The sequence below is a fragment of the Maniola jurtina genome, chromosome 1 (assembly GCF_905333055.1).
Source record: "Maniola jurtina chromosome 1, ilManJurt1.1, whole genome shotgun sequence".
NCBI lineage: Eukaryota > Metazoa > Arthropoda > Insecta > Lepidoptera > Nymphalidae > Maniola > Maniola jurtina.
In genome coordinates, this window is record NC_060029.1 from 9,750,606 (window position 1) to 9,772,294 (window position 21,689).

At 34.8% G+C, this 21,689-nt stretch overlaps 3 protein-coding genes across 10 annotated transcripts in view; 2 read left to right on the forward strand and 1 right to left on the reverse strand.

Moving 5' to 3' along the window:
* LOC123881033 (probable G-protein coupled receptor Mth-like 3) overlaps window positions 1-21,689 on the forward strand; it is a 35,800-nt gene that overhangs the window by 12,486 nt on the left and 1,625 nt on the right. Inside the window, exons 5-10 of one of the 3 annotated variants that reach the window (XR_006799414.1) lie at window positions 184-368; window positions 969-1,161; window positions 9,147-9,337; window positions 9,864-9,890; window positions 10,503-11,287; window positions 14,416-14,418. Coding sequence is in view for 2 of the 3 variants with exons in the window: in XM_045929602.1 (XP_045785558.1) it covers window positions 184-368; window positions 969-1,161; window positions 9,147-9,337; window positions 9,864-9,890; window positions 10,503-10,639 (733 nt within the window). In the remaining variant the exon portion in view is untranslated. Of the gene's footprint in view, window positions 1-183; window positions 369-968; window positions 1,162-9,146; window positions 9,338-9,863; window positions 9,891-10,502; window positions 12,353-14,415; window positions 14,419-21,689 lie in introns of those variants that run through there. The other 2 variants (XM_045929602.1, XM_045929725.1) reach the window with 2 other exon arrangements.
* The window catches only part of LOC123879770 (sodium/hydrogen exchanger 9B2-like), a 55,594-nt gene continuing 47,820 nt past the window's right edge, over window positions 13,916-21,689 (reverse strand). For all 6 annotated transcript variants that reach the window (XM_045927930.1, XM_045929102.1, XM_045928686.1 and 3 more), the window contains 4 exons: window positions 19,546-19,700; window positions 18,656-18,820; window positions 17,907-18,114; window positions 13,916-14,559 (listed from right to left, as the gene is read on the reverse strand). In XM_045927930.1, the coding sequence (XP_045783886.1) occupies window positions 14,357-14,559; window positions 17,907-18,114; window positions 18,656-18,820; window positions 19,546-19,700 (731 nt within the window). In that variant the 3' untranslated portion in view covers window positions 13,916-14,356. The remainder of the gene's footprint in view (window positions 14,560-17,906; window positions 18,115-18,655; window positions 18,821-19,545; window positions 19,701-21,689) is intronic.
* On the forward strand, window positions 15,874-17,361 carry LOC123865387 (dr1-associated corepressor homolog). Its single transcript, XM_045906424.1, has one exon. It carries the CDS (start codon window positions 15,902-15,904, stop codon window positions 17,177-17,179), a length of 1,278 nt encoding a protein of 425 aa, XP_045762380.1. The 5' UTR covers window positions 15,874-15,901; the 3' UTR covers window positions 17,180-17,361.

A 21,689-nucleotide genomic window follows, 5' to 3' on the forward strand; every position in this document is an offset into this window, starting at 1 on the left:
CAAATAATAAAATTTGAAATGACTGCCATGAAAATTTTGAAAATAATTGAAAAGTGTTGATTCTTGTATGATCATACGGAACTCTTCGTGTGTGAGTTCAACTTGAACTTGACCGATTTTACTTAGGTACCTACCTACTACAATATTATATAATATATCAACTACTTATATTTTGTATTCTAGGAGTATCCGTACGGTGAAACCTCTTCGCAAGTCCGGTTCAGACAGGCGGAGGTTTATTTGGTACTCAGTTTATGCCTGGAGTGTTACTGTGGTACTTACTCTAACAATGTTCCTTTTGGACCGGTATCCTGTATCCCCAATATTGGATGCCAACATGGGAGTCGACGCCTGCTGGTTTGGATCTCGTAAGTTTCTACAACTAAATATAAAATCCCATCCGCCCGTTCCAGTATTGAACTATGTACTTAAGTAAAAATATATATAATTTAACTTGTTCGTGATCTTGGAACAGTTGGTTTGTGAAAAACAAATATCCAGGGTCAGGTCAAAGTTGATAATTTTTTTTTGAATCTATATTTTTTTAGGATCCTTCTGGATAAAATGTATAGGATGGATGGATCCTAGCCCCATCGTTCCTATAAAAAAACACACGCTCAAAAATATACTTTGACTTACATACTTACATAATTATACTCGTATAATGGACTAGCCGATGCCCGCGACTTCGCCCGCGTGGATTTAGGTTTTTCAAAATCCTATAGGAACTCTTTGATTTTCCGGGATGAAAAGTAGCCTATGTGCTAATCCAGGATATTATCTATCTCTATTCCAAATTTCAGCCAAATCCGTAAAGTAGTTTTTGCGTGAAGGAGTAACAAACATACACACACACACACACACACACACATACAAACTTTCGCCTTTATAATATTAGTGTGACTAAGAGGCTGCGGCAACCAAGGGATAAAAGCAACTTTTTAATTTAATCTTGTTTATATTTCCAGAGCAAAATGGGAAATTGGATTGGCCGCATTATATCTTCTTTGTCATACCGATGGGCATAGTTTCGTGCACTAATTTCATACTGTGGCTGCTCACGGCTCGGCACTGTGCCCAAGTGAAGTCCGAGGTCCATCGTTTGCAGGCTGGCTCAGTTGGTGATCGTGCGAAGAAAACATTCAGAATAGACAGAGCAAAGTAAGTCGGCGTAAAGTTACCTGCCTGTCGGTATTCTGCAGGTTATATTTCGGAGTGTGCACAAGCGCTCTTTGACCTCGTTCCTCCTTCACCTTTCTACCATCGTACTGCAAGGCATCGTCAAGGTCTGCATCACTACGTAGTTGAAATTCCTCGGGCACGTACGAAGCGATTTTCTTCCTTGTTTCTAATCCGAAACTCTAGGATATAGAACGCCCTTCCGGCATCAGTTTTCCCTATCATCATTATCATAATTATTGTCAACCCGTCATCAGCTCAGTACTGAGGACGGGTCTCTTTTCAGAATGAGAAGGGTTTGGCCATAGTTTACCACGCTGGCTAAGTGCGGGTTGATGACTTCACACACCTTTGACATTATGGAGAATTCTCAGGCATGCAGGTTTCCTAACTCCGAAAAGTTAGAGGTACGTGCCCGGGATCGAACTCTGGACCCCCCGATTAGAACACCGACGTTTTAACCACCACTTTTAATTTTTACTATACACATTTAGTATCGTTTGTGCAAATCTACCTATTATTTATGAAATACTTAGGTAGGTACGTGTAAATATTTAGTAGGGGCAAGTGTCGTAAAAGGCCCGGGAGCAGTATTGATTTTCATACAATAAAAATGCGTGATAGGTTGATGGATACTAAAATAGGTTAAGTGCCTATTTAAGAGGAAAACCTATGCGAATGACATTGACGATTTCCCCTTCAAACTAGCAATTTTGACATGTCATGACCCTCTATTGACAATTAATCAAGCAGACATTTCAATCTGCGAAATTTACGCGGACTTTTAGTATTTTGACGTAGGAGGGTAAAAGATCCAGTACATGAACGAATAAGGACTACCCTGACTTTGACCTAAAATTAAGATATATGAGAATCGTTCTATATATAATTTTTATATTTTTTTTTATCTGTGTCTATACACAGTAGGTATACACTCTTAAATTATTTAAATATCAAAAACGCAAAAAAATGCGTGGTATTAATTATTATAAATTATTTTATTTAACAAAAGGATAAATTGCCAGTAAATGAACTGGGAATTTCAGTGAATGAACGAACTCTATCTAGTGCATAAACTCTCGATTCCTATTAATAAATTCTTAAGTATATTTTCGCCTTGGAATTTTAAAAAAAATGTCAGATTTTCAGTTTTTGACTTATTGTATATTTTTTTCTACATTTTGCGCGATAAATCAAAAACTATTTTACATAATAATAATAAATAAAACCTGTTTTAGAAGACTGCAAGTTACAATAGAGCCGCTTGGAACAATTTTTTTTGCTGTTTCTTCTGGTAATATTCACAATGCAGAAATAATAATCATCATGGTGTTTAGATGGTTTGCGCCAAATTATAAAAATTTTTTTTAGTAAAAGTAGTTAACTATTCTTATTTGCTCATAAACGCAACGAGGAAATACAGCTTCCACATATAAAAATTTGAGTCCAGGCCTTGCTGTTAGCTGCTAATGGGTTCTCAAAGTAGCCCGAGTATGCTTGTTTTACTGGGCACAAAAGTAAAGAATGAAAGGAGCTTACCCAGTACATCTTAAAAGATCCGTTATAGATACATGCATCCTGCCATGCCTTACCTATGCCAGCCAAACATGGGTCCAGACAAAGAATATAAAAAGAAATAGTGACTTGCTAAAGGGCGATGGCAAGGTGCATAAATTAAGCAAAAAATATTCAAAGTGAGAATTGAAGACATAAGAAAAAAGACAAAGCCTACAGACACCTTGAGACATGCCCTAAAACTGAAATGCAAATGGTCATATTGTATCGATTTTTACAGATGAAAGAAAGACAGGTAGGTAGACCGAAGACGCGTTGGTCTAATGCTATTGTGCAAATCGCGAGAGAAAATTAGCTTGATAGTACCAAAGACAGAGAGAAATGGGGATACCCAAGAGGGATCCATATCCAAGAAAGCAGAATACCAGAATAAATATAAAAAAAATTCAAAAGAAAAATAAAACCGACTTCAAAATCACAAACACTAAAAAGTAAAAAATAATTTAAGTTATTGTGGTTTTTGAAGTCGGTTTTATTTTTATTTTGAAAATGTTTTATTTCAAAATTTTTAGTGGCCCCACTGTACTATAATAATATGCCATGCCCAGCTAAAACCCTACTGTTTACTAAGCAATTACACTGATCGCGAGCAATTTGCTCTTATCCATTGAGGAGTTCTGTTCTCCATCTCAGAAGATATTCATCAGAACTTCATCAAATTTATATGGGACCACCTGCAAAGTATACCTAGCTTTTCAAAAAAAATAAAAATCTAGATCGGTCCAGGCGTCTTTGAGCAATCGGTGAACATACATTAAAAAAAAAATTGAATTTGCTCTTATCCATTGAGGAGTTCTGTTCTCCATCTTCAAAGATATTCATCAGATCTTTACCAAATTTATATGGGACCACTTGCAAAGTATACCCTATCAAACAAAAAAAAATCCAAATCGGTCCAGGCGTCTTTGAGTAATCGGGGAACATACATAAAAAAAAAAGATACCAACGAATTCAGAACCTCTTCCTTTTTTTAAAGTCGGTTAAAAATATACTAAGATTTACTAACATGGTGTTATACCATAGAGTAGCAAACAGAGGCAAAGCTTCTAAGAAGCGAGCAAAATTTATAACTATTTTGGTAGGGCTGGCACTGGAGGATACAATTTAATTAACAATAGTTATTTGTTCAACAAGATGGTAAAGTTTGTTTTTGTTGTGATTGCCTAGTTTAAATATCGATCTTTAAATATCGATCGATAGATCTAAATATCGATTTTGAACGAAATCAGTCAATTTAGAAAGAATTATAAATGGTGCTAACTTTTTTAAATTTTGGTTACAGGTTCCTATTTTGTGATCCCAGGGAGCTCTAAATATCGATTTTGAACAAAATCGGTCAATTAACAAAGAATTTCAAAATGGCGTCGACTTTTTTAAATTTTGGTAACAGTTTCTTATTTTGTGATCCCAGGGAGCTCTAAATATCGATTTTGAACGAAATCGGTCAATTAACAAAGAATTTCAAAATGGCGTCGACTTTTTTAAATTTTGGTAACAGTTTCTTATTTTGTGATCGCAGGGAGCTCTAAATATCGATTTTGAACGAAATCGGTCAATTAACAAAGAATTTCAAAATGGCGTCGACTTTTTTAAATTTTGATAACAGTTTCTTATTTTGTGATCCCAGGGAGCTCTAAATATCGATTTTGAACGAAATCGGTCAATTAACAAAGAATTTCAAAATGGCGTCGACTTTTTTAAATTTTGGTAACAGTTTCTTATTTTGTGATCGCAGGGAGCTCTAAATATCGATTTTGAACGAAATCGGTCAATTAACAAAGAATTTCAAAATGGCGTCGACTTTTTTAAATTTTGGTAACAGTTTCTTATTTCGTGATCCCAGGGAGCTCTAAATATCGATTTTGAACGAAATCGGTCAATTAACAAAGAATTTCAAAATGGCGTCGACTTTTTTAAATTTTGGTAACAGTTTCTTATTTTGTGATCGCAGGGAGCTCTAAATATCGATTTTGAACGAAATCGGTCAATTAACAAAGAATTTCAAAATGGCGTCGACTTTTTTAAATTTTGATAACAGTTTCTTATTTTGTGATCCCAGGGAGCTCTAAATATCGATTTTGAACGAAATCGGTCAATTAACAAAGAATTTCAAAATGGCGTCGACTTTTTTAAATTTTGGTAACAGTTTCTTATTTTGTGATCGCAGGGAGCTCTAAATATCGATTTTGAACGAAATCGGTCAATTAACAAAGAATTTCAAAATGGCGTCGACTTTTTTAAATTTTGGTAACAGTTTCTTATTTCGTGATCCCAGGGAGCTCTAAATATCGATTTTGAACGAAATCGGTCAATTAACAAAGAATTTCAAAATGGCGTCGACTTTTTTAAATTTTGGTAACAGTTTCTTATTTCGTGATCCCAGGGAGCTCTAAATATCGATTTTGAACGAAATCGGTCAATTAACAAAGAATTTCAAAATGGCATCGACTTTTTTAAATTTTGGTAACAGTTTCTTATTTCGTGATCCCAGGGAGCTCTAAATATCGATTTTGAACGAAATCGGTCAATTTACAAAGAATTTCAAAATGGCGTCGACTTTTTTAAATTTTGGTAACAGTTTCTTATTTCGTGATCCCAGGGAGCTCTAAATATCGATTTTGAACGAAATCGGTCAATTAACAAAGAATTTCAAAATGGCGTCGACTTTTTTAAATTTGGTAACAATATCCTGTTTTGTGATCCTAGGGATCCTCAGATATTGATTTTGAACAAAATCTATGACAGTTCAAGAAAATAGATTTTAAACACTATTTAAATTATTATCATTAACATTAAATTAAATGAAAACACGACGCGCGACGTGTACTGCAGCCCCTGAGCTTGAGCACAGGCCGAGCCGATATAAACCGATTTCTCTCCGTACGCGACGTAGCGCCTGTGCTCACGCACACACGCGCCTCAAGCTTGTAGTAGTGTACCTATCGTAGCGCGCTTGTATGAAGCTTTGACTCTGTTCGCTACTCATGTGGTTATACAACGCAATACCACACTAACAAACACTCGTACAAACATACAGACAAGTATATACTCACACACACTCACACACACACATGGACGCACGCACACGCACTTTTGAACGGTTTGAACGGAACACGGTTTTGAAATTGAAATTGAAAAAAGTGTAAGAATTTGTAAGAAAATATTTAAAAAAGGTATATCAGCCGGTTTTTTATTCCAGCTCTTAATACATGTAAAAACGTCCAATCTGTTCATTTACTTGAGCCTTTACCCTAGTACCTAATTATATCGACCGCCCCATATCAAAACAAAGTAAATGTCATTTTTCCGAAAATCGTTTTATGTCATAAGCCTAACTTTCATAGTATGTCCCGTTGTATTGTAAGGACACCCACATTAAAGTAAAATTAAAAGCTAGTAAGTCGCTTTGACCATTTTAAAACATAGTAAGTCTATGAACTGGCTAGGTTTTTTATAGATTAATGCGCCTTACTAAGTTTTTCAAAGGAATTAGATAAAATAAAATAAATATCACCCATTATCTAAATACCATGTCAAAACAGTAAATACTTAATGATGCATTAAAACTTAAAAGTAAGATAGGAAAAGTCAATGACCTCTACATGTCAACTGTTAAATATGGCTTGCAAGGGAAATACTTTGCATACTTACATAATGTTTTTAAGGTTCCATATCTCAAAAGGACCCTTATAGGATCACTTTGTTGTCTGTCTTTCTGTCCGTCTGTCCGTCTGTCGTGTCTGTCAAGAAAACCGATAGGGTATTTCCCGTTAACCTAGAATTATGGGCAGGTAGATAGGTCTCAACTCTCATAGCCCAAGTAAAGGAATAAATCCGAGAACAAATTTCGTGATTCTAGATCAACGGGAAGTACTGTATAGGTTTTCTTGACGGACGGACGGACAAATGGACAGACAACGAAGTGATCCTTTAAGAGCTCCGTTTTTCATTTTGAGGTACGGAACCCTAAAAAAGAAAGTGATGCACATCTAATGAATAAATGTGTAGGCCAGTCTTCACACTAAAATATTTAAACCCCTTTAATTTAAAAACTGTCATAGCCTAGTGGTTAGAACGTCCGCCTCCTAATCGAAGGTCGGGGGTTCGATCCTGGAATCACGCACTACTAACTTTTCAGTTATGTGCGTTTTAAGCAATTTAATATTGTATATCAAATCTTTGAAAAGAGCAACCGCCGAGTTTCTTGTTGAAGACTACGGCCTAAACTTCTCTTGAATTTAAACCACTTACTAGGTTTTGATCTGAGAAAGAAATTTGACATTAATTGACAAAATTGAGAGACCTAAGCTTGTATAAGAACACAGAAGTGTCATAATTCGTGTTCACTTTGCCTAACGTCTCTCGGAGAGCAGAGAGAGATTTAAACTGTTTCTTATAATCACTGGCCATATTTCAAATGCGAAAGTGTGTTTGTTGGTTTAATATTCAATCACGCTGCAACGGAGCAACCAGTCGACGTGGTTTTTTGCATGGATACATTTAAAGACCTTGAGAGTGACATCTCTCTCCGCATCGTATTCTTTATTGCTGAGGGTTGTGACCTCTTTCCATTATTCCTACATCTAATGGTAGGTTTTCTTGGGATAATAATGCGGTGGGTTCAAAGAGCCTACGGAACTCGACTAGAAAAACGAGATTTTGACTCTTAGTTTTAACGGTTATGAATTAGTTATTATTATCAGTGATAAAATTGATTAGGGCTGCCAGGTAAAATGACATTTATCTCGGAAAATCAAAGAGTTTCCACGAGATTTTTTCCAAGTTTGCGCTACTAAGTACATATATTATGAAGAGGAAAGGTTTGTTTGTTTGTTATCGATAAACTCTGAAACTACTGAACTACTTGCACTAAAGACATAATCATCAACATCAACCGACAGACGTCCACAGTGAACATAGGTCTTTAATAGGGTCTTCCACATGCTACGGGTTTGCGCCGCCTGAATCTTTGCGCTTGCGCTTGACGACAATCATGCTTTAAAGAAAGCAATGATGAGGTCCAAGTTGGAGCACGCTTACCTGGAAGATGCCTATTCACTCTTGGCTTGCAGGTATCTATGGTATATATGGCAGGAAACACGGCCGCCGAAATGGCGTTCCAACCTTTAGGCTCTCCCCATTGCCCGCAGCATGAATCTGAGCTTCCTTATGATGGTTATATTATGTACATATAATATCTCATAAGAAATCTCTAACACACAATCCAGCTAAGTAAGTCCAATTTCGAAAAAAGCTAGCTAGCCGACAAATCTAACTCAGGCAGCCTTCGGGAACCTTCGAGATGTCTCTGTCCAAAATTCCTCAATGCTTGAAGAACAGTCTTTGAATAGTGCATATTGTCAGTGATGAAATATGGATCCGAAATATAGGTCTTTTTTTTGTACACAGGAAATGCCTGACGCATACCCCTCCGTCATGTGGGGCTTGCACCAAACTTGCACTACTACGAAATCCATTTCGGAACACGGCACCCGGAACGAGGCGCGCTATCTCCTAACATAGGTATAATACCTATTTAGAACACTTACTATCTGTCATCATAATCTATGACAACCTCCGAGTATTTACCTGGTAAAACCGTAACTTTAGAATAAAATTTAGTATATAAGCAGGCTTCATTTAGAAATGAAAAAATCCCTATTTTATTTTTCAACGATTATAAACACAACTTTCATTCAAAAATAATAAGCTTATATTCATTTTAAATAATATTTTGCGACGAAATGACGCGCACAGTCCTTCCGCCATGACAGTCCAGTGGACACTGAATTCCATAGAGCGCCTGCAAGAAAATAAATAGCACAGGAAGTTTTTTGGTTAGTTTTAGATTATTTAAGAAACGAAAAACATTTAGTATAAAACTAACAGTTAAAATTGATTGCTAAACCTAAACATATCATTTTCTGGAGGTTGGCTTCAAAGTATCAAGATGTTAAAGAAAACTTTTACAGAACAAGTTGCGAACAGCAATGTTTTCAACTTGGTTTTTTTTTATTATTGGGATAATGTATACTAAATTAAAAAAGGCCCTTATAATCTTCACAAACTGAAGTTTTTAATTGCATGTATTTAATAGCTGTTAATGCTTTAGAAAAATAAACAATTTACTTCAAAGTACAGCATTTTTGCGATTTGTCAAATAGCAATTACCTTAAGAGAAGTTTCCTTAGCGCGCTGCTTAGCGCCTTTCATACAAACGTAGTTTTGTCCTCAACACATGATACTAACTTGAAGACTGTTTTTTTGAAAAAAAAAATTATTTGATGAGTAACCAATTCGAAGTTATTACTTATTAGTTATTACTTATTGCAAAAAGCGAGATGAATATTGGTATACTTTTGAGAGCGTAAAGTGTAATGTACTGTTTGTAGGTATATTCTTACCGGAAAGCTTTGGGTGGTAATGGGCGCTGGATGGGTGTCGGAACTTCTCTCCACCGTAGTGACGGAACCTCTATGGCTTTGGAATATCGTCGACCTCATGAATGAGCTGCAAGGAGTTTTTATATTCCTCATACTTGTGGTCAAGCCGAAGGTGTACACTCTTATTAAAAAGCGGCTTGGTGAGTACATAATATTCTTCCTCTTCTTTATCCGTGAGTGGTCGTGGTCGTCACAGCAGTGCTGTGGCACTATGCGTCTCCATTCCTCTCTGATGGCTGCCTTCTTTGTGCACTCATAATACAAGGAGCGTCCATCGCAGTCCTCACTTGGTCTGTCCATCTCATGGGTGATCTATCACGAGTTACGGCACCCTCTACTTTTTCTTGAACTACTAGCCGTTCAATGGAGACACCGTCGTGTTTAGATATGTGACCAAAGAAAGTGAGAATGCGAGCCCGTACAGTAGAGGATAGGCTTGGAAGGACTAAGCTCAGGAATTATTTTTTTGTAGGTGTATTTGATGATTTGTGTTTTTTTTTTGTATTCTGTAGGTGTATTGGTAACATATTATCACCGATGAAAATGTCTATAGCTAGTTTTTATTTGAAATATGTTTATAGGTAATTGATAAATGTACGCATGTACCTACCTCTTATCAAAAGATTTTTTTTAAATAAATTGGTGATAAAAATATATTTTTTCCAGGTTTATCACCGACTCCGATTGATACAAGTATATATTAGTGTTAATTGTTGTTGTTAAGTATCCTTTAATAAGTTTATTTGCCTTAACAGCCAAGCTACTAAATAGGCGTAGTCGTAGTTAGTGATGTTTTGGTTAAGAGCTCTCCTAATGACGCTTGAGAGCGATATCGATGGTTCTACATGAATAAACCCTAAAGCCAATTTGTAGATAACATTGTGTGTAACGCTATTATAGAAAATACTGGTATCATACTGATTTTCTAACACGGGTATCAAATTGTATATTATAATATAAGGGAACGCTGATTGTGATTTATACCGCTATTAGGTCTTATTCGCACGAAAGCTTTCTTAACGTCCGTTAAAAAAGCGTTCAAATAGAACAAACTCATTCCCAAGTTGTTCACACGTCAACGCTTTTTTAACGCGCACTTTGTATTTTGAGCGCAACGCCGGGTTTTAACGCCACGCTTTTTTAACGCTCGTGCGAATTAGGGCTAAGTGTTTTAACAAGTACTCTTCGGCCCTGAGCTTCTGACTCGCTGATTCTCTTTTGTGTTACGCATGAATCCTATTAATTTTGTCATAATTTTGTTAATGATTCTGTGAATATTGTTAATATGTTTTTTTTATATAACAGGGTTGGAAAAGCCGGACGCGCGAAATAATGCAACTTCATCGGGTCGGACCTCTTCTACATTCCTGTCAAGGACAATCAGCTCTGATGAACGCGCTAACCTACGGACTTCTTTACCTAATAACATCAAGCAACCTTAGTCTAAAATATACTGTGTAATAAGCGCTCTATTCATGACATTTGCACCATATTTGCACAGGAAATATTTGCTGATCTTAATAAGTATATACCTATAGTGGGTATATTTAATTAATTTACCTTTTAATCTAGATAATTGTTACTGATTTTGTAAGAAATCTGATGCACTTTGATTCTTGTGGCATTTGGCAAACATTCATATTTGGCTGGTCCCCATTCAGCGCGACAGCCTTTACGGGCTTTGCTTTGCACGACCGGTAGTCGATGTTAGATTCATGAGCCTCGACCACGACAAGCGAGTAACCGTCGCGTCGCGTCGCGTCGGTCGAGGTAGGAAGCATTGCGACGCGCGACGACGGGACGCGACGGTTACTTCAGCCGCGCTTAGTGGAGGCCCAGCTATTATTAAGTAGCAGAAGATATTTCTTGTAACAATCACAAACAATATTAGTTCTTAAGTATCGCTTCAGTATTAAGTAATTAATGGACTAAGACTCCCGCGAAGGCTAGACCTTTATTATTTTATAAAAGTTTGGATCATGGTGGCTTTGGCAGATATGTAAAAACTCTTACGTCAAAGTATAAGTGCAATTTTTTTATATTTTCTTCGAAATAGTTTTAGAAATTACGTCATGCATTACCAGACACTTGTTGTGGCAACCCCTTGCTAGACACTTTTAAAGTTAACAAATTGTTAATGTTATTGTAAATAAAAAATATATATGAGTAACTCATACATATTTTTTAGTCGGAACTACATTTCCATACTTTTCCATTACTTAAATAAAAAAATTCGTGGTAAATCGATCTATTATTGTATTTTGAAATGCAGTAAATGGAATTTTTTTTAATTAGGTATTTATGTTTTATCTAGTCATAGGATTATATTCGTAAAATTGTAAGAGGTAACATTTTTAAATATCTGTAAATCTGTAGTTAATATTTTAGTGATTTAAATTTAAATGACAATTATTATGAACCTATGTATTAGGAATAGTATTACGAAATAAACGTTTTGAAACTGAAAACTGCCTGTATACAATCAGTAAAGTTATTCTTTATTATAATAATTTTTCAACAGTAAAATAGATTTTGTTATTAGGGGTCCTTAAGTCCGAATGAAAAAACGGGACCCTTAACCCGGCTAGTATGGGCAGTAGATAAAAATTATATCCCCCGATTATATCCACTGATGTCATAGAAATCAGTGGATATAATCAGGGATATAATTTTTATCTACTACCCATGCTAGTCGGGTAGGAGGATCACTCGTGTGCCTATCTGTGCGTATGTCACTGCCAATTTGCTCCAAATCTGGACCAAACAGGGACGTATATAACGTAAAAAAATTAACGTTGAATATGGGAGTCATTGTGAGGGCCAAAAAAAGTTTTAAATCTCATTATTGTGCGAACAAACTTATACATCGTACGGAACCCTTTTCAACTCGCATTTGCCCTGTTTTTTTTTAAATTTAAACAACGTATTATGCCTATGTTTTTAAAATCCTTTAAGTAAATAAAACGACGATTAAATAATTAGATGTATTTTTTATTGCCATTATAACACAAGTTGGGCCCATTTCAGCACCAATAATTTATATACTTGAATAAAAATACAGCATTAATTTCATTTATTTTATAAAAATATATCGTTGTTTTTTAACATTATAACGATAGTTACATGCATAATTTTATTTCTACTGTACCTATGAGTTCGAGCGTAGCTATGTAATAGGTAATGTATTAAATAATTATCTTTATATTATCATCACCGGTAAATATTAATTTTCAAAAACCGTAAGACTTATCGCCAATTTTGAATAATAAACGTTTTATTTTGAAATAGTATATTTTGTATAGAGTAGCAGAATTCCTATTTGTACCTACCTACAGTATAAAGTTAGTTATTTTTTACAGTTTGCCGAATTATTTTACTCCTATTGACTTATTTTTTAAAATAAATATTTGCCTATACCTACTTTGTACCCTTATAACTACAGACTAAAGTTAATACTATTTTATAATAGAATATTAAATATCACAATACTGATTTCGATAACGCTAAAATATTAATAATAAAAACACCCTCATAATATCCTAATCTTTTGCTTATCTTAAAAATATTCTTTTTAAAAATAATATTATAATACGTTACTATAATATCTCAGCAGGTACTAGAAACCAGCAATCTTATTTACTGAGAATACTTAAAACTATAAAGGTGAGGCTCTTCTTGTTTTAAACAGCTCTCAGATACTACTACAACAAAGATGCAACAAATGGTCCTATACCTAGTACAAACTTAAAATTTCCTATATTAGTTACCATAATGATTAATATATAGGTATAGTGCGTTTCATCGAATAGTACCCATGGCGTTATGTTGGCTCCCCTGTCTGTCCAAGTCATTGGCACCATATTTGCATAAGAAGACGCAGATTTTGTTTATTTTCATTTGATTTTCCTGAATGAATGAAATGAAAATCAAATGAAAATAAACAAAATCTGCGTCTTCTTATGCAAATATGGTGCCATTGACTTGGACAGACAGGGGAGCCAACATAACGCCATAGGTACTATTCGATGAAACGCACTATAGTACGATACGATTATACACGTTAAACGTTAAAATAATTAACATAATTAGATATTTATACAACGGTCTAAGGTCTTATAAATAACATGGAATCTTCAATTACAAATTATTATTTATACTTGGGTTGATTTATTCATATTTATATATTTTTTCGACTCAAAGTTGGCGTGACATGCTTTATTAGCCTGAATGATTTAGGCATTTATTAGAACAAAATATAAGAAACGATAATATATTGTTGTCGTAAAAAAATACTTTTCTTAGGTATATTTTAAAAATTTCCGCTTATTGTGTAACTATTTTCAACAAATTGACTGTATAAATATTACATGATATATAGTATCTGATTATTACTATACCTACCTAGCATATTACAAGGATTCAATTTTTCTCCAAAACTTCAAAAACTAGAACAACCAGAAAACTTAAAAATGTACAACACATTTACTACTTACATTGCTATTCAGCAACAACCAAAACTAAAAAAAAAACTTTTGTTTATTAACTACCTACTTGTTTCTCAGTTATCTCCTTCTCCAATAAGTACTTCCATAGTTACTTAGTAACTGATTATAAGCGATATTACGTTTAAAATTTCTCAACAATTGCCAAAAACAAACTTTTTAAAACTTACAAACGACTAATACCTACAGATAAAATATGTCTCTATAGTACCTACAAAAAAATCTGATAATAAAAATAATGTGAAAGGAATTATTTAAGCTTATGGACGGGTTAAATACAATAATATAAAGCTTTCATTCGCACTGTTAGACTTATTTTACCTATACCTACTTATTTTATTTGCCTGTTCGATTTTGTAATTGAATACCTACGGTAACATCTAAGTCAAAAATAAAATGCTCTTTTCGTATACGAAAATGGTAATGGTTCCGACTTTCGATACGGCATCGTATACGAAATGAAATACTGAAAAAAAAGGAGGAATACTTTATCACCCACCCACCACCATTTAATCTTCCTTTAAGAGCCTTTGACAATGAATAACTTGATATAAAATATTTTTTGTATTTACGAATAGAATTAAACCAATCTAGAGTTATGAGAATGCGATGAACGTTATAAAATGAATGTAATAAATTAAATTGGACGTTAGGTTGCTACGTGCGATGATTTGGTTGAACAGTGATGGGTGTGCTGTTAGCGTTTGGTATTGCAGAGGGTAAAGGTGAGACTGGTGGCGAGCTTGGAGTTTGGGTTTGATTTGGGCTTTGGGTGTCGGACTCCGCATCCCTTTCAGCAACTTCTTCCTCGTCGATGATTGAGATATCTCGGATTGAAGGTCTGTGTGAACGGCGCCATCCTGGAATAGAAACACAAGAGATTAATAAATTAATTTCCGTCGGATGACATCTTAACAGGGCTCTCTCCGTCACTCATTTCATACAATCGTAGTTCCAATTTCATTTGAATATTAAGCAACCAAAGTCCATGAAATTTTGCAGATATATTCTAAAAACTAATATCTGTGTCTGTGGTGTTTTAGATTTTTCTAAAAATATGTAGTTTTAAAATTACAGGGGCTCAAAGATTTGTATGTAAAATTTTAAGACCGCGTAACTTTGAAACTGAATATTTTAACAGAAATCTGGAAAACCACAGACATAGATATTAGTTTCTAGAATATGTCTGCAAAATTTCATGGACTTTGGTTGCGTCATATTCAAATGAAATTGGAACTACGTTTGTATGAAACGAGTGACGGAGACAGCCCTCTTAATATTCGCTAAAAAAGTAACCTACTCCTACAGATTAGCACAAATTATGAAGATACATAAATAAAAAGAGTATGTTTGCATATAATATAAATACCTACTCGTAAATTATATTTTATCTCAACGTTTCTTGGAAGGAACGACGAAAACATTTTTTTTAAAATAAAACTAAATGGTAAATATACATGATGAATAATAATATATGAGTAAATAAATATTGAAACATAAACTACCGAAATAAATAATTACTTGCATTGTGTATTATTAATTGATTTATTATGAATGCTATTAGTAATAATAAAATCTAATAGTAGGTATATACTTTACGGTAAAACAATAATTATTTATTATTAATTTATATAAGAAAGAAAGAAAGAAAATTAGTTTATTCATCTTATATACAGGGTGTAACGCTAAGAACCCAGAATGCTAAGTTTTTGCTAGCGTTCTGAGCTAGCAAAAACGTAGTTTTTTTCGGTAACTTATCAGAAATCATCAGTACTATCATCTGTCTTCGTTTTTGCTAGTTCTGGTTACACTCTGTATGTACATATGAAAGGAAAAGGTGATTGACTGACTGATTTATCAATGCACAGCTCAAACTTCTAGACGGATCGGGCTGTTTAGCAGGAGATAGCTATTATACTATGACATTCGTTAAGATTTTTTTTTTGAAAATTCAACCCTTATGGGGTAAAATAGGCGTTCGAAATTTGTGTAGTACGTAACAAGGACGATGTCAGGGGCATAAGCTAGTTTTTAATATAAGAAGAGATGGACTTTTAAGTTTTAAATAATATTAATAAGCTAAAGAGGGAACTTATCAACCTTCAACATTATTTAGTAGATAAGAAGGTCGGAGTTTATCAATTCCACTATCTTTATTCCTATTTTCGAGCAACTTTATATTATTTTAGTTTAGTCTTCACAATGGCTACAACTAAGTCAGTGTATTTTATAATCATAACAATATTCTTGGTTTCATTTTGTGGAAAGTGTTCGTCAAATCAATCGGAAAATGTGCAATTTATTACAAAATTAGCTCAAAAAAGCAGTGAGGATTGGGAAAGTGATCCTATTGAACCCAAAATTACAGAAAGAAAATTGGATCGTACAAGACCTGAGTTCAGTGATGACGTCGAAAGTGATCAAGATAATATTAAAAATGAGAAGTTATTATTAATTGACGATGAAAAAGAAATTAAAGAGAAAGACGATGTAAATATAGGAAGAAAAAGGACTGTGCGTCAAGTTAATAGCGCATATTCGCCTATCTATCCTACACTAACCCCACATCAGCCAATGTATCCAACACCTTACAGACCAGCGACTGGAGTTCACGGAAATGGACCTTATAATTATCCCAATAATCAAAATAGTTATTCGAATCCAGGATATTCACAACCAAATTATTATCCGCCAGGACAAAACCCATTCCAAAATAATACGAGCTATACGAATCCAAGCTATAACCAAGGTTCCCTTTACAATAATCAATCCAATAAGAATGTACCAAATCCACAATACAATCAATACTCTAACCAGCGTTATAATACAAATTCATCATTCCAGGGGAATATTCCACAAAACGGTTATAATGCAAACCAACACACATTTACACCAACACCTACTAATCAATGGACACCTGGTTACACAACTAACAATACTCGTTACAATCCCTCGGCACCATATGGGGCCACTCCAAAATATCCATCCTCCTATAATAATAATCCATCCAACACGTTTCATAATTTCAATAATTCAACGCCTCGTACCGTCATAAACAGTCGGACTGGATACAATCCACAATACAATCCATCAAATCCACCTTATCAAAGTTACCCACACAGTACAAACACGCAACATAATAATTACAATGGTTCAAATCAGTGGTCCTCTTCGAATACACAAACTCCGTACAATCCGAGCAATAATTTTCCTTCTTTAACCAGCGATGGACGAGCTTTAAACGTATCGGGTCAGCCAGCTTATAACCCTAGCTATCCCAATAATAATCCATACAATCAACAGCCATACTCAGCTAATTCCGTACCTAATCCATATTCACAGAATTATCCAGCCGGATCAAATGGCAACCGTAATAATCAATACAATAAAGAACCAGATCACTTTTTCTATTCTCCAGGTAATAAGGACACTAGGTACGATCCACGTAATCCTTCTCCTAACTTTGCATATTCCCCGTAATATAATTTTATTGTAAAAATTTGATAGTAAATATAATAAGTGTTTTAAATCATCACCTGGATGGAACAGTTAAAATAAGTTTTTCCAGTGTAGTTCATTAGGAATAAAATAATCAAGAAATGTTTACTTACTTAATAAAATGATTACTACGTATCATTTAAAATTATCATTTGTAGTTATAACGAACGTGTTTTATTTAGTAAATGTTTACTACTTACTGAACCAGAAAGGCCGTCAAAACAAGTTTTTTTATGCAAGATAGGTTTATTGCGCTTGACGACAATCATGTCAGATGGAAGATAATAAAGAGGTCTAGGTTTTGCTTGGATGCCTATGAATCACTCTTGCTTTGCTAGAATACATCTCAGAGGTTTGTATCATCGTAGGCATGGTAGTTTCTAATATTAACTATATGTAGCCCGCACTTCGTCCGTGTAGATTTTCCGGGATAAAAGTAAGTATCCTATATCATTCTCCAAGATGCAAGCTATCCCTGCACCACATAGATGACGTCTGCGACTATGTTAACGTAGATTTAGGTTTTTAAAAATCGCGTGGAAGCTTTTTGATTTTCTGGGACAAAAAGTAGCTTATGTCCGTTCCCGGGATGTTAGCTAACGCCTAACTGTGTTATAGTTTTGTCCAAATTGGACAATAATCGGTTGGGCCGTGAACAGCTGGCAGACCGACAGACACATTTTTAAAATACTATTATGGATTGTCTTACCTTCCAATACAGGCGGTTTAGAAGTCTTCGAAAGAAGCCTTGGTCCTGTGATTGTGATGACAATGGCTCCAAGTGGCGCAGTGATGACTATAGACATGATGCATATGGTAATGACAATATCCGCGTAATTTCTTAGCACGGCTAACCGTTCATCATCCACGCCAGTCATCTTGCTGACTTCATCCAGAGCTACAGGTGCTAAAGCGGCCTGTAACAATGATTTTATATTAAAAGAAGTTCACTAAGTTTGTGTCAGCAGTCTAGCAATTGTGAGTTAGATAATTTGTAAACCAGCTTATTAGGGTTCCGTACCTCAAAAAGAAAAAACGAAACCCTTATACTGTTTGTTTGTTGACCACTTTGTTGTCTGTCTGTCTATCTCTCCGTCCGGCCGTCGTGTCTGTCAAGAAAACCTATAGGGTACTTCCCGTTGACCTAGAATCATGAAATTTGGCAGGTAGGTAGGTCTTAAAGCACACGTAAAGGAATAAATCCGAAAACTGTGAATTTGTGAACATGATTTAAAATAAATGTATTTAAATTTTTATGTTAGATAACTTAACTATACCAAGTGGAGTATCATATGAAAGGGCTTTACCTGTATATTCTAAAACAGATTTTTATTTATTTTTATGCATAATAGTTTTTAATTTATCGTGCAAAATGTCGGAAAAATTACCCGAGTACGGAACCCTCGGTGCGCGAGTCTGACTCGCACTTGGGCGGTTTTCGAATAAAGATAGACTCACTTGAACAGTTGCTTTAGCCATCCAAGCCAAACCAACGAAGATTTTTTCTCTCATGTTGAGGTTACTGCGCACAGCACAGCAACTTGTCAGCACAGCGCGAAGAACCATACATGTCACAATGATACCACATCCTACCAAAACCAAGTGTGGGGGCAAATCTGCAATCTGGAAAGTTAAAATATTAATGTTACCTTTTTTTTTTTTTTTTTTTAATGAAAATATTACAATAAAACTTAAAGCTAGCCTTATCTAATTACTATACAAATCATGCCCGCGTGGAATGGTGCCAAGAATACTGGCTGCATTTCCGCGTTGGACAGCCAGGCTGATCCGTTGCGCAAAAAATGAGCCAGCCCTTCTGTCACCCGATGAGGCTATTAAACGCGGTTAAATGTTACCTTATTGGCTGAAATGTACTGTTGCAACAGGGACAAAATTAATTCAGCCAATCACAACCATTTAGATTGTAGTAACGGATTGATGCAGCAGCTATGCTATCTTTTTCACACGGAGCCTTTTGAGAGGGTTCGTTTTAGTTTAGTTTACATATTTTGTACAAAAGAATTAGATACACTATTAATTTATTGTACCTATCTGAATTTGTAACATTTAAATCTTTAAAATTAAAAAAAATTGATCCTAAATAAAAGTATTATTTAAGATCTATTTTTTTAACTGAAAGATACCTAGGCTAGGGTTCTATGACAAATTATGTGTAATGGAAAGTCATGATGAGGTCTAAATAGGGATAGCACTCTCAAATGTGTGTGAAGTCTGCCAATACACACTTTGCTACTATGGCCAATCTCTTCTAATTCGTAGAGGAGACCCGGATTCACTAGTGTGCTGGCCATGAGTTGATGATGATGGTGATAATATTATAAACTTACTACAACTTGTGCACCAGTAACAGCGAAAAGCATAGGCTCGAAGAACATCCAGAAGATTTCGAACGCCGTGGCAGCAGGGTTGTCTTCGAGATCCCATCCTTGCTCCACCCATTCCTTGCAAGCGACGTAAGCGAATGCGATCACCGCCAATGGACCTGTAACGTGATTGTAGAAGCTTTGTATTATAAACTTCCAAGGCTATTTTAATTATTATTAGTGGTTCATCATGTGATAACCCATTACTAGTACGAGCTTCCTCTCAGAATGAAGCGGGGTCATAGTCTACCCTGCTGGCCCAGTGCCGATTGGCAGACTTCACACACCTTTGAGAACATTATGGAGAACTCTCAGGCATGCAGGTTTCCACACGATGTTTTCCTTCACCATTAAATCAAGAAATCTATATACTAATAAATAAAATTGGAGTGTCTGTCTGTAATTTCGAAATAACTACCTCATATGAAGCTCATATGGTTATTTGAAAGATACCATAACTGAATCACACGTTTTTAAATTTTTTGTCTGTCTGTCTGTTTGAACGGGCTACTCTTCGGAACGGCTGAACCGATTTTGACGGGATTTTCACGCGGATTTTAAATCCACGCGGGCGAAGCTGCCGGCATCAGCTAGTATTTGGATAAATTTCTTAAAACGCACATAGCTCTGAAAAGTTGAGTCATTATAACAATTTCAGCCATAGGTAAGTAGGTATATCAGAAAATGTAAAGCTGAGTTTAAGTTGCTAGGTATCCAAAATTACGCTGCGCCTTGGCTCTACTCCACTCTCTCCGTAGGTCTGCGTTAGACTTTACATTCAAAGAATCTGTTATAATTATGATTCTTAAAGGGGAATAAACCAAGTATATCTTTCAATTTAATTAAGATTAAGATTGCCGCAAGGCATTTCCATGCCCTTTGTGTTCTTCCGATAATGGCTCCAATTTGTAGCAAAAAATGAAAAAAAAAAAATGGCTTAATCACCGTGTCGCTCTTTTTCAATTGCGCGCTTGAATAGCATTGAGAATTTTTTAAACCATGAAAATTTATAACGGGGCAATTTTTATGTCGTTCGCAATGGGAAAAACTATTTTTGATAATAATTTTTCGTTGTCTATACTCTATTGCTTTAATTGAATATTTTATTTAATTTTTTTAATAATCGCTTTTATTTAAGAGGGCTCTCTCCGTCACTCGTTTCCACTCGTTTCATACAAACGTAGTTCCAATTTCATTTGAATATTAAGCAACCAAAGTCCATGAAATTTTGCAGACATATTCTAGAAACTAATATCTATGTCTGTGGTTTTCCAGATTTCTGTTAAAATATTCGGTTTCAAAGTTACGCGGTCTTAAAATTTTCATACAAATCTTGGAGCCCCTGTAATTTTAAAACTACATATTTTTAGAAAAATCTAAAACACCACAGACACAGATATTAGTTTCTAGAATATGTCTGCAAAATTTCATGGACTTTGGTTGCTTAATATTCAAATGAAATTGGAACTACGATTGTATGAAACGAGTGGAAACGAGTGACGGAGAGAGCCCTGTTAATAATATAATCGGGAGTTATATATTTACTTAGTAGTCATATTGGATCGATGGACACCTGTATTAATGAGAAACACAGTTTGCTTTGTTTTCATGCTGTTTTATTGCATAATATCTACATACTACGTATAACATTGTATTGTTTGAATGAAATCCATGCGGCGTGGTGTGCAAACAATCAATGAATCCACCGTATTTGAGTTCTACATCAATGTATTCGAGACGCGAAGCAATTTTTACGATTACTCAGTAAGGGGAATGTGACTACATATTTTTATTTCACAAACATTTTAGATAAGTGCTGTACAGTGTACCATACACATACTTTTTATTGGCTCTCATATTATCATGGTCAAGTCGGAAACATGAAATTTCAAGTTTCAATAATAATTTACATAGGTACCTAAAATATTTCCGAAATCAAATTAGGAAATCATTTATACATAGGTAAGTATAATAGAAATGAGAACCAAAATATGTTGAAAATTGCTTTGATTAGCTTTAATTGCTTAGATTATTATTTATCGTATCGTTTGCTATTATAAATGTTAATTATAACTTTTTGAGATTAATATAGACTGTAAAATTCAAAG

Bases quoted from the DNA above. Each gene is read 5' to 3' on its own strand.
- LOC123865387 (XM_045906424.1), top strand. From the start codon at position 15,902: ATGGCTACAACTAAGTCAGTGTATTTTATAATCATAACAATATTCTTG.